This window comes from Drosophila miranda, chromosome 4, assembly GCF_003369915.1.
Source record: "Drosophila miranda strain MSH22 chromosome 4, D.miranda_PacBio2.1, whole genome shotgun sequence".
In the NCBI taxonomy this organism is placed as follows: Eukaryota; Metazoa; Arthropoda; class Insecta; order Diptera; family Drosophilidae; genus Drosophila; species Drosophila miranda.
Window position 1 is genome coordinate 9968311 of NC_046677.1, and position 13146 is coordinate 9981456.

At 40.7% G+C, this 13146-nt stretch overlaps 2 protein-coding genes across 4 annotated transcripts in view; one reads left to right on the forward strand and one right to left on the reverse strand.

The window, feature by feature from the left end:
- Positions 1-878: 878 nt before the first annotated feature.
- Positions 879-13146, forward strand: part of LOC108161358 (neurotrimin) — a 59028-nt gene continuing 46760 nt past the window's right edge. Inside the window, exons 1-2 of one of the 2 annotated variants that reach the window (XM_017295601.2) lie at positions 879-1440; positions 8676-9074. In XM_017295601.2, the coding sequence (XP_017151090.1) occupies positions 8936-9074 (139 nt within the window). In that variant the 5' untranslated portion in view covers positions 879-1440; positions 8676-8935. The remainder of the gene's footprint in view (positions 1441-8675; positions 9075-13146) is intronic. The other variant, XM_033393279.1, reaches the window with a different exon arrangement.
- Positions 6714-7737, reverse strand: LOC108161368 (GTP-binding nuclear protein Ran-like). 2 transcript variants are annotated; one of them, XM_017295613.2, is made up of 3 exons: positions 7567-7737; positions 7232-7503; positions 6714-7178 (listed from the first exon to the last, which is right to left on the reverse strand). In XM_017295613.2, exons 2-3 carry the CDS (start codon positions 7496-7498, stop codon positions 7038-7040), a joined length of 408 nt encoding a protein of 135 aa, XP_017151102.1. In that variant the 5' UTR covers positions 7499-7503; positions 7567-7737; the 3' UTR covers positions 6714-7037. The 2 variants fall into 2 exon arrangements, with proteins under 2 accessions (XP_017151102.1, XP_017151101.1); XM_017295612.2 differs by having other exon boundaries at positions 6715-7503; positions 7567-7731.

The window sequence follows — 13146 nt, forward strand, 5'->3', positions numbered from 1 at the left end:
TCGGAAAAGGAGTTGTTGAAATGATAAGAACCTCAAGATGATGATAGACATGCAAGTAATGACATATAGGGCACAATAGATCTATGTTTTCACCGATTATATGATTGCATTACAAAGAACTGTAAACTATACGAAATTATGGCTTCAATTAAGAAGTTGAAAGTGTTCCTACATTAAACATAATGTAGAAGTTGTTTCTTAAGAGGGTTCTTCCATTATATTTATTTATTTATTATACTATCCATTAACCAAAAATGTACACATATCTTTATTAAGAACTCAAACTTAAGACTTCTCATCAAATCACTCAGGACTTACAAATTCATTCCCCTTTTGGAACGAGTTTGCTGCATATCAATTGTGTTTCTTAAGTGAAGGCAAAACACTCACCAAAGGAAAAACTCTTCCAAGAACTGCCTTATTCCAGACTTCGTGTTAATCCCAACATTTAAATCATTTTCCCTTTCCTTCAAAAAAGCACTTTAGTCTTACAGATGCTTCCCCCCTTTGTGTTGGGGCTGATCTTTAGCTTTTCTCACACATTCATCTCACATGATAAACATAAAACGCGTCGAAGCACATTTCACGAATTTGTTCCAAACATTAAAAGTAGTGCTGTAAGCATTTGCTGCGGACAGAGTAACACAGCTGTTAGGAGCACCATGTGGAAGTGCCACTGCCTGTTAAATGCGGCTGTAAACAGATGTAAATGTAACATAAATCACGGCCCAACCGCAACATTTGTTTATCTTTTTAACAGGCGGCTGGAGCCGAAGCGGATGCCAGACGACCAGGCACGACAGCCACCCTTCGGATGCTGTTTGTCTCGTCTCGGCTACTTGATGACCACGCTCGTTCATGTTCAATCGTGTCGCATCGTGTCTCAGTGCCAAATATACCGTTGCGCGCGGAAGTCGTGTTCCGTTCATGTCCCACAATCCCCTTCGAATCGCTGTGCGGTACCGTCAGTAGTTCTTTCGGCGTATTTACCCGACTTTTGTTGTTGGAGTAGTTGCTTGAAATAATATTATCCCTGATCCATTAATAATTACAAAATTGTGGTCTTAATCAACGATTGTGCGAGTGTTTATTTCGATTGGCCATGCCACCAATATTGTTGTTGCAACGTTGCTCGAGTTGTTGATTTTTGTGTGTTTGGGGTAAGCGTCGCGTCTTACCGGCTCGCGGCTGTGGCGTCTCTGGGTCTATCGTCCTACTAATTAAATTGTGTTGCAAATAAAAAAATGTAGACAGCAGCCACAGTAGCAGGAAACATGGAAAGGCGTTGTTCTTCTGTCGTCTCGCTGGTCTATTTATAAATTGATTTGCTGATTCCTTCTGACAATTCGCCCCCAGATGGTATATTCCACTGCTGCAGCCAGAGCCCTGCACACAACCGACCGACCCAGAAATAGTACTGCTGCTGCTGCTGCTGCTCCGGTGAGTTATTAGCGCAAATAATGGGGAGATTTGCACAAGGGAAAGGGATAGAGATTGGGTGTGGATTAAGCGGAAAGGGAGATTGAATTCACAGAATACATATTGGACTCATTTGCGACCACCCTAGACTTTATATACTATTCATGATCCAGTGTTCAATAACCAGAGTCGACAGATCACAAAATGTATGGTACATGCATTACAAAGTCACCTATGAATCCATGTAGATGGGGTTTTCTATTCGGTTTGAAAGAGTTATCCCCAAGGTTTCCACAAATTTCAAAATATTTTGGGGTCATAAACATAAAGGGGAACATACAGATCGGTTGAGGATTGAGTTGGAAAAAAGAAAAGATCTCTTCCTTTAATCCCATTTTTTGAGTGTCTTATGGATATTTGGAAATTTTTAACTTCAAATTGGATTATCAGAAGATCTTTAAAGGTTCTCTAGTCGTTTTCTTTTTAAAAATCTGAATTTTTCCAAGTTCTTAGTTCTCTAATAGCTGCCATTGAAAAGGATCCTCTCTAAAAAACGATCTCCAGATCAATAGATCAATGGAAGATAAAACATTGCACTTATAGCATCGAGAATGCAATGATCGGATGCACTCCATAGTATTGTCCCCCGATTAGCAAACGATCACCACTGACTCCCGTTAATCATAAGACCAATCGAAGAGCTGTCGGTGGGTGCTTCTCTGTGCTCTGATGGCAACGATAATAAACTCCCTTACAAGTATTTGTAACAACTAAAACAGCATCTCGTGCCTTCTCCCTTCTGTCACTAATGGTAACGTTACGACCAGCTGCTCTCAATCTCATTCACACTACCAACCCAGCCCGCAACCCACTTCTATGGCCTTGCCACCGCCTTGAGTTATTAAACACTTTTGCTGTCTTGCATTGTTGGTTTATGCGGGTACAAGCCCCCACCTCACCCACTCCCAGAAGAAGCTGCAAATGTTGCCTTTTGTGCTTTGGCTTCATTTCTTCAGTTGTTTATGCGCGGCGCTTCCACTGCCAGCAGGAGGAGGAGGAGTTGGATGGGGAGTCCAGGAGCAGAAACTGCAGCTCCATTGAACCAACCGTTGAACAGCTCTCTGTCCATCTATATCACCACCTCTCTACGGTCTTCACTCCGCCCTACTCTCCGGTTGAATCCAGCGTATTAACCTCTTAGGGTAAAGTTTTCCACCGTCTGCAGAACTATGCGCATGAAAAATCACGCTGCTCAGCATTGAAGGAAACTTTCTTTATGTACACACCGTACTATACCGTTATATATATATGTATATTTATGGAGCTATGTATGTATATAGTATATTTAACAAAAGCATTTACGCTTTACACTGGAATGCCCAACGTGTTAAATGCAGTAAGAAATTGCCTTGTTACCAATGAGCCGGCGTAGCTCTCTTTAATGGCAATTTACCCAGGTGGAAATGCGTGGCAGGGCGTGGAGAATGCTATCCTTAAGTCCTGGTTTTTAAAGAGCTTAAAAGTGTCCAGGTATGGACAGATAAAGTGTTTCGGATATACTGGTTTATGTTGCCATTAAAGGGAGTATGAAAATCAATCTGGAAATTCTGCTGAATGGCATATACGCGAAATGATTGCAGTATGGATTACGGCTCTTCCAGGAGAATAAATATTCCGGAGAAATCTTAATAACTCTGTAGAAGAAAAACCTGAATGACATTAAGTTCTTGATTTCAAACGGATGTTCATTCTGTTATATTCTCAGTGGTGTTCTGCGTAAATTATAATCTTTTAGACAGACTGCGATTATGAATTAAATGAAAAAACATTTTCTGTCTGTTCCGCCTTAAATTACTCATAGTTTGTCAGGGGAAATTCCACTTGCAGCTGTGTGCCTTCCTGCACTTCCTGCCCGTCTTTTTTCCTCTGTTCATTGGAGACCTTTGGCGCCTTGACGTCCAACAAACAACAAACAGCTGCAGAGGCGGCTGCAGCTGCCGCAGCTGAATGTCCTTTTATCAAGACCTAAGCGACTGGACATTGACATGGATATGGCCGTTGGGGAGACGTAGCAACTGTTGATTTACATCAACACTCTTTTGCATAATTCCCGTTTCGCCTATTGCCGTTTTCCCAGGGCGTTGAGTGGCGACTCCAACGGCAGCACTAACAAACGTTGGGTATTTAGCATATCTTATGCTCATTAAGTGCATCATTCCCGGCGTCCCTAAATGGCCAACAGAAGAAGATTCCCATGAAAATTAAGGAGGAAATTCCCAGCTTCGCTGTGATTTTTTTCTCGTTTTTTTACCCATTCTTACAGCTGTTTCATTGATGGTGATCAATTCTGTTGGCTGTGATTTAAGTGCGCGTAAATCTCTGCGGTGAAAAGTGTTCCATTCCTGCATCTTTCATTTACCCTCGTTTCCTCTCCTCCCCCCCCCCCCCCATTTCCACAGAGCACTCGTACTCGTCCTCGTCCTTCTCCATCCTTCTCCTCGGTTTGTTGCCATTATTTGCATTTCATTTTTGCGTGTGGCGAGAGAAAATGTAAATTGATTTATTATGCACAAGCGAATGAATGCTTCGTGGGAGACTCCAGGACTCTGGGAGTAGGAGTCATCGGCGAAGCAGGAGTCAGAGCAGGAGGAGTACAGCAGACAGAGAAGGAGTCGTAGGAGGAGCCCCCCGAGGAGGATACAGCGCATTCGTGCGTGCATTTCTGTTTTTTTTTTTACTCATCAGGAAAAGCAGGAGATTGCAGGAGACTGCAAAAAGGTACCCACCACTGGCACACGGCACACGGCACCGGCAAACGGCACTGGCACCATCCTCACTGCCTGCAGGGCGTAAACATCGCTATTAATATTGATTTAAATGAACGAAAACCGTCAGGATGAGACCGTTGCCGAGTCAAGATATTGCCCATTACCCTCCCTTGCACAAAAAAATAATACTACCGGAGTCGAAAAAAAAATAAAAAGTGAAATGTGAAATGCGAAATAAAACAAACATTACTCACTGCCATTGCGAATCAAAGCTCCGGCGGCAGTGTTGACTTTTCGCTATTAGCCAGATTGCAAAAATCAAACGCTTTAAGAGCGGAGCCAAAAACTAGTCAGAACTGTTTGAGGTTTCGTTTTTGAAATGTTGAAAATGTGAATACCCTTTTTTGGGATTATGGGGAGAACAAAGGGTAGAAGTTGGATATATGTATCTACTTACCAATTGATGGAATAGTGAATATTGCACTTGAACAACTGAAATATAAAAGAACACAATGGGCCTTAAATCAGGTTAAAATGACTCTAAGCTTTGGGAAAATCTTTGAATATTAATATAAATAATATATTGGCATTTCCGTGAAGCCAAAAAATTAAGAGTAAATAAAAACACATTTCCATATACTTTTGTCCCTATATTATTTTCTAAATGAGTGAAACTTAGCTAATTTAACCAATTGGCATATAATTTCATTAACTTTGATCTGAAAGCCTGTTAAAATAAGCAAAACTTCGCTTTTTCGGTATTTTCTCCTATAACAAAAATGATTCTTTATAAAAGCTTTACCTCAAAGTCTATCTTAAAAGACAACTCAGTTGTTTGTTAAGGAAATATGAGGTGATTTATGAGAGAATGTGAAAAAACCACATGGAAAAGTCGTACGTTCCCGACTAGTTCTTAATTCAATTAAAAATGAAAACCAATAGAGATAATTTATTGTGTAAATACTGAATAGAAACCTAAATTAATTTTCTTTTAAAGAAGTAAAAAATCCAAATAAAATACAAAATAAATCGTCTTATGGTAATAATATAAATACATATCAAATATTATAAACCATAGAAGTAACCCTCCCCCCTTTCCATATCTGTAAAGCAAAATGTATTCGTACTTTCAGAAATTTTAACAAGATACTATTCACATCTATGAAGATCTCAACCATTATTGGATGTAGAATCAAAGTCCTGAAAAATGTATATCTTATGTTTAAATTAATTCTAGAAATTAAAAAAGCGGAAAATGTTGAGGACTCGAATTGAATAATGGAATATTTGTATATCAGGATGAATAATGCATGATATATACATACATATATATTGATGTAGTCTCAAAATTATTCGATGAAGCACAATTAACCTCCTGACAAATGCAAATATCAGAGTACGAGTACACCGATAGGAGTCCAAATAGGAATTCCGCAAAAGACTTCTATCCACTTTAGCGGCAGGGCAGCAAACGCCACCGCGACATCAGCATTCCTTATTTTCGCGGAAAGCAGAAAACTTTTCCAGTCAACCGCAAAGTATGCACCGCAATGCGATGGAGGAGAGAGGAAAGGAGAGGGAGCTATACCGACAAACAGAGAGGGAGGCAGGGCCAGTGAGGGGGAGGAAGGAAACAAAACAAAATTGGAATACTACTCCCCGCCATAATAACTTTTGGCAATAATACAAAAAGCATTTTTTTGCTTTATGTTTTTTTTTTCTAGTTTTTGCATGCGAAAAAACACATTGAAGCTGGGGAGTAGGCGGGGTTCTAGAGTTGTTCCTGGGAGTACGTCTAGATGGGTGTGCGGCGGGGGAGGGACGAGGACTTGTTCCAAATCGTTGGGGCGTGAAAAAAAAAAAGAATTATTGTGAAATATGCACAGACATCGAGAGAGTTGTGGGAGCTACGGCCACTACTTCAGCTAATAGAGATGCCAAACATTCGGTGATGGACATCCTTTTAGAATGATCATCTGAAAGGCCAAAAAGTCTCACGGAGACCGGACTGGAACCTCTTTAAATGTTCGCAAAACGAGGAAATCAATTAAGTTCACAAATGGATTTCAATAACTTTGACTGAACGAACAGCAAATCCACAACAGCTGGCCCCGAAGGAACCATTCTAATTGAAATGCATTCATATTGCAATACAATGAAGGAGATTGAAGGAGATGGAGAACCGGAGCAGTAGCAGTACCAGTGGCAGTGGCAGTAGCAGTAGCAGGAGATGGTGCCAATGCAAGAGCCGGAGATAGACTCCGAACGGATACGGAGATGGGGCACCCGGGAGTGTAAAACAACAGCTGACAGAGCAAATTGCTTTGCGCTTATGACACGACAAGGAAGACTAGAAGGCAAACAGAATGGAAAAAGAATCTACATACATGCAGCCACAGATAACCACAGAAGGAGGATGCTCCTGACGATGCTGATGATGACGCCAATGGCACTGCAACCTGACAGCGCACTGAGATGATGGGTCCACTGTACACTGAGCGAAAGACTATTGAATATTGGAAGGAAAGGCTGGTGGTGGAAAGCCTAATAATTTTCAGATATATTTGTTTAATGTAACCAAAGAAATAGACTGTGGATCCACAGATGTGTTATATGCACGGCTTCAAGTGTTACAAATATAAAGTGTATGTGTGGTAAGGTTAGAGGTGAATGCTTTGCCGTCTTCCTTTGGATCTATCTGCTTTTTGTGTAGCTCTGTGAACTGTTTGGTCTTTCTTCGAATTACTTAAGACTTGACATCTTTACGTTACGCATCCAGGCAGAGGCAAGCCCAGCGGTGGCAGTTGTACGAACTCCAAAGTGAAGTCGTTAAACAGTTTGCGGGCCAGATTAAGAAACGGTCCATCCATATTGAGCCCCGTCTTGACTGATATTTCGCACAAACGGTGTTCCGGATTTAATTGAAAATCGGGTCCAGGCTTGATATCCCATTTGTTTCCACAGATGGATACTGGAATGCCTGGACAGAATCTGTTCATCGTCATAAGCTTGTCAAAATTCTGGAAGAAATCCACCGAGCTTACATCTAACATTAGGATCGCGCAGTGGCTGTTGCTGTAGAAATCATCTGGATAGCAGCCCAGCTCCTCATCCTCCTTGCCCCAGTCCCACACATCGAATCGAATGGGTCCGCGATTGGTGCTGAAGATCAGCGTGTCTATGTTGACGGAGTACCTGTCCGTGGGGACATACTCGCTCATAAATTCTCCAGTTAGATGGCGTCTCAAAAACGTGGTCTTGCCACAGTGTTTCTCGCCCATAATAATGCACTTGTAAGTCGGCACATCCATGGTTACTGCGAATATTATTGTTTTAAAGAATAGTTTATTTAAATGCGAATCTTAATTTCACTTCATACCAATAAAATTGTTGCAAACAATTTGCACTAATCGTCGTACTTCAATGACTGTGTGAGTCAGCAATAAAAACCGCAGACAAAAGCCGCTGTGTGAGCGAGACGATGTTATAGGTCGATTTTCCTATTGGTGAATCTAGAGATGGTTTCATCGAGCTAGAGATGTGGAATCAAATCATTGAATTGTGAATGTAATATCGATGTATCGATGACACCCCCAATTGAGTGTTACATTCCCTGTACATTTTAGAAATCAAAATGGTTTTTATTGGTTCTTGACGTTATTTCTTGCAGTGTTATGTGTGGCTATCATGTCTCCATCTCCTCATAAGCGGTTTACTCCAGGTTCTGGTTGGGGTAGCTAGTGGGGGGGGCCTGGGTCTGGGTGTGGGCTTTGGGTTCTCTGTCTGAGCCACGTTTAATGGAGTATCTGATTAGGTTTTAATTAAGACGATGGGGACTTGAGGCATGAGATATCAATTGTGGAACGAATTTCAATTCAATGGCGGCACTTGAATGGATGCCAGTTAATTGTTAAATTAAAGCCTAAATAAATTAATTGCTTTTGCAAATGTGGAACGCGTATTGGAACATACTAATTTAAACATTCCATTGATAGACTTTTAGCTATTAATCAGTGTTTCGGTTTCATCCCAAAGGAATGACTGATATGCCAAGGAAACAGTTTTTATCTCTTTTCTTTTTTTGTTGCTCCCCAAATGAGCGACTGTTGTATCTATCTCCTGCTCCGCGAATGGGGGCGACGCTTCTCCTTTATGTCTGTTGCGTTTTTATGACTTGACCGCCATATCTCCCTTTTCTTTCCTTCTTTTTTGGTTCTGCTCTGTTGTGTTGTTTTATGCTTTCTCATAGAATTTATTTTTAATCCGCTTACGTCAGGCGAAATTCAATCAAGAATTTGCACAGCATTTCCCCACCCGTCTGGGGCATCGTCTGGGTTGGGGCTCGGGTATCAAATAAATCAGCAGAGTCTGCCTTTAAATACATATAAATCTATAAGCAAATTGGTCCACGCGTTTCCTTTAAATTTATATTTCAGTCTGTGATTAATGATGGCATTTCATTTTCATAATTTCTCCCTTACATTTCAGGAAAACAATCCATGCAAAAAGCTGCGTCGTATACCAATTAAATGGACAGCATTTAAAAAAATAATAAAAACATAAACAGCATTAAACAATCAAGTAACAAAAACTGTGCAGCGATTTCAATTAAAAAAAAGTAGTGAAAAAATAAATATGTTACAAAAAAATTGCTTTGCCGTGGCACTAATTAATTAAAACCGTTTTCCTCCATAATTGATAAGGCAAACAAAACGCTGAAACAAAGTAATCCATACCGTTTAACCAACATGTTTAATCACTTTGCAACAGTTCTAATGAATCTCTTAATGCTGCTCGGTTGTCTATTGGCCACGACGACGGCTTTGAGCACCGATACGGGCAGCGAGGGAAACGGCGTCAGCGTCGGCGGTTCTACCCTCAATAATGGTGAGTTTTTATAGAACAAAATTTATTTATTCTTTGGTAAAAGATCACTGGAGGGAGCGTTTAATTTCTGATTGTTCCAAAAACACGTAAAAATATATCGGCCAGCTGATTTCTGCGCCTCACCAGCACTGACATCTCTAGTATTTGTTGTTGTACAGCACTATAAAGTAAGCGTCGAAAAATTAATATGGAGTAACCATGGATGTGCAACACAACGGACCTTTTATAGGTCCAAGTGAGCTTGGGGGCGGGAGGCTCTTATCCCCCCCCCCCCCCCCCTCCCGGCTACCGCCTTAACCTAACCTAACCATGGATGTGCATTATTATTTGCGAGAAACGCTGTGGCCATTTTGAGAGGCCATTTAATTGGAGAGTTTAAGAGCGAGTATGTCCCTTCGGACAAGTACTTCATCTTCAGCACCAATCGCGGACCCATTCGATTTGAAGTGTGGGACTGGGGCAAAGAGGATAAGGAGATGTTCCACCAGTTGATTTCTACAGCAACAGCCAGTGGGCGATGCTCCATCTGTGGAAACAAATCTGAAATCAAGGCTGTTAAAGATTTCAAATTGAAACCAGGATTCTCAGGCACTGTTGTCCCAACCTGGAGGACCGCATTTGTGGCCAATATTGGTGGACTTGAAACTGTTTAAGGACTTCACTTTGGAGCTCGTCGGGCTGCCATTAGTGGGGTTGCATCTGCCAGGATGCGTATCGTAAAAATGTCTAGTTTTAAGTAATTCAAAGAAACAACAAACAGTTCACAAAGCTACACAAAAAGCAGAGAAGTTCAAAGGAAAAGGCCACATCCCCCCTATCCTACCCACAAAGGCATTTAATATTTGTAACACTAAAAACTTTACATACGAGACATACTCTCGTATTCCATCTGTGGATCCACAATCTATGCCAAAAATCATTACACATTTGTTTGGTTGCCTTACAAAAGTACATTAAAAATATCTCTGAAAGATGTGTGGGCTTTACCAGAGATAGTTCGTTCATAAATGTATCGATTTTATTTGTGCAAAAATATTCGCAAATTGTTCTGCAAAACCATTGGGTTTCTGATTTCGAACATTGCTGGACAAATGTGTCCGGCGGCATATTATATTTAATTATTCATTTAATTGCATTACAATCATGGCCAGCACGTGCACGGAATGCTGGCCAGAAAGAATATATGTAATGCATGAAAAAAAAATGTAAATCACTTGTTATTTAACATGTTGCATGACATTCCGACGGTGTGGTAGAATGGGGCATGCGGGCCACAGCTCGTGGATACTGGAACTAACTAAATTAATGGCCGCACGCTGCTCTGTGTGGGGCCCAATCCATATCGGCGGAGAGGAGCGCTGACAGCGCCAGGGCAATTAAAATGTGACAGGGGAATGGATTTGGATACGCTTGATATGTGGCTGACGGACTCCGAATACGAAACGTACTCGTACGTTTATTATAAATGCATAGCTAGAGGATGAGAGTTTTTAAGCGGTAGATTGCCAGGGATTAACAATAAAGAACTATGAGTCTGTCCGTATGGTTCGTTTGGCTTGTCCGAGTAAATCAGCTAAATGCACTTCAAATAGCCCACAAATCGCTGGCCTTTTTCCAGGCCAATTAACATCGCTGTAATCCACTTAGTCTCGGACTAAGTTGCAAAAGTTGATTATGCTTTAATGATCATCATTTAAAATTCGATTGAATGAATTATGTCTGATTGATTGTTGCAGTGGGAGTGGCTTCAAGTGCCCAATTGGCGAGGCGTAAAAATAATCTGTTTTGGTATAGAGTGAAACAGAGACTCAGGGAAACACACAACATATTTTCTGGTTTCCCAGTGAATAAATTTGAGGTGGAAATACATGTAATTATCTCTATGTAAATACAGCTTAAGTGTACGTATTTGATGGGGCCTATACTGGCTTAAGCGGAAACAAATGATTCTTAATTGTGTAATAAAATATAGGGAATCACTTGAAAGTTATGGCCCAAAGTATTTGCGATTTTAATTTAGATTTACTCACTTTTTCTTAGTGCACGTTTTACAGGTGGTAAATTGAATGCATTAAATTTGCGTAGGTTCTTGCCTGCCGTCCTGGCCGACAAAGTTCTTTCTGGTGGTACTTAAAAGTCATCAAAGTCTCATGACAAATTCATTAAGTTGGTTATACGACAAAAAAACACAAAATCATGTTGCCACTGACCGCAAACCCGCACACAAGCAAACATAGAAGCACACACAGAAACGCACACATATATTGACACGCCCCCACGCTCGCACACACACACACACACAAAGTCATTTAAAGTTCTTTTTGCAGCCTACTCAGCGGGACAAATATTTGTTTTTTGAGACAAGAGAATAAGAGAGAGAGACAGAGAGAGAGAGAGAGCGCGAGCGATGGAGAGGGAGAGAGTTGTAGGAGAAGGAGAGCCAGCGGAAAGCCGATTGCCTGGCCAAGGCATACTAAACAGAAGGTAAGACGGTGCTGCTCTCTATCTGTGATCTCTCTCTTTATCTCATGCAGCGTCGATTGAAAAGATTTCTTAGCGTCCGCCTTACACTGAGAGAAAAATGGCATAATGAAAAGAAACACACTCATATTTAAACGAAATATTTGCTTTTTAAATAAAAACATAGTGAAATTAAATAGAATTTGCTTTGATTAATACACATATTAAATAAATATTAATTTATATATTAAAATTACTTTTTAATACGACACTTACTTAATGTAAAATAAATATAATACATACATTAAAATTTGAGGGAAATATTTTTAATTTTAATATGAAATATATTTATTTTAAGTACGACATATATCTTGATCAAATATGTACCCATTAATGTCAAAATTTAATTAATAATTAATAATTTCACTCTAGGTGCACAGATATTTAAATCGATTTCCAGGGCAAACCACAACTCAAGAACTTTTGCAGCTGCCTCACCTGCCGTTTAATCTACTTTGTGCTATGCGAAGCATTAACTTAACCCTTGGCATGTCACTTGTCTCCCCCAAACAAGCCCCCCGTCGCCGAGTGCTCCCCTCATTAGCATTATTATCCCTCCCACCATCTCACCATGCCCCATCCAGCCGCCTGTGCTTTTGCTTTTTGCCGCCCAAGCAAATGAGAATTTCATTAACGTTATTAATATTTTCATTGTTGAGTATTTTGCGTATCTCTTCGCCGCCTGCAACTCCCCACAAATGCCACGGCTCTCTGTCTCTGGAATAATAACTTTATTATGACGCCCTTCTGCTGCCGCTGCCGCTGCTGCTGCTCCTGTTATTGTTGCTGCTTTTGTTGTTGTTGGAAGGTTTTTACATTTTTCATGGCTTAATAATTGCTCATTTCACTTGCAGCTGCCTTTTGTTTGGCTTTTATTATTATATTTGTTCTTCTTGTTGTTAACAATTATGAGGCCACTTAAATAAATTTTATTGCTGTCAGGCGGTATTTGCACCAAGGAGCGCCCTGCCTCGTCTTCCTTGGCTCCTCCCTAGCTCCATCAGAGGGCTCTTTTCGGGGCCACAAAACAAATTGACAATTATTCTTGGACCCTACCACCCTCCGCCGTCTTCGACTTCGGTCGCAGTTAACCAGGAAAATGACAAACGAGCGAACCGAGGAACCGAGAACTTTTCCCTGCCCATTTATTAGCTTGAGAAAGTTTTTGAGTCTTGGTGCGATTTTGATTTAGCTTCGGGCGAGGAGATCAACTCAAGGAATTATTGTACGGAGGGAGCGATAAATATTGTGGGGAGCATCCTAATTATGTTTTTTGTGGGGAGCAGTCATTATATTTATGTCCAAGTGAAGGCAGGAGTTAAACGTCCATATGAAGGTGATGTATACTGGATACACTCGGAGAAAAAACTGTGAGATATTGATCTAATATCTCTCTATTATACAAAGAAGTATTGGGTCGTCGTCGTTCGATATTTTACTCGTAAAGGCGCTGCCGATCTAAGCGAGGGAGCCGGGGGTTGCAGCACTAACGAAACGAGTGTGCATGGAACTTGCCTCCTAGTATTTCAAATTTCTATTAAATATATTGCCA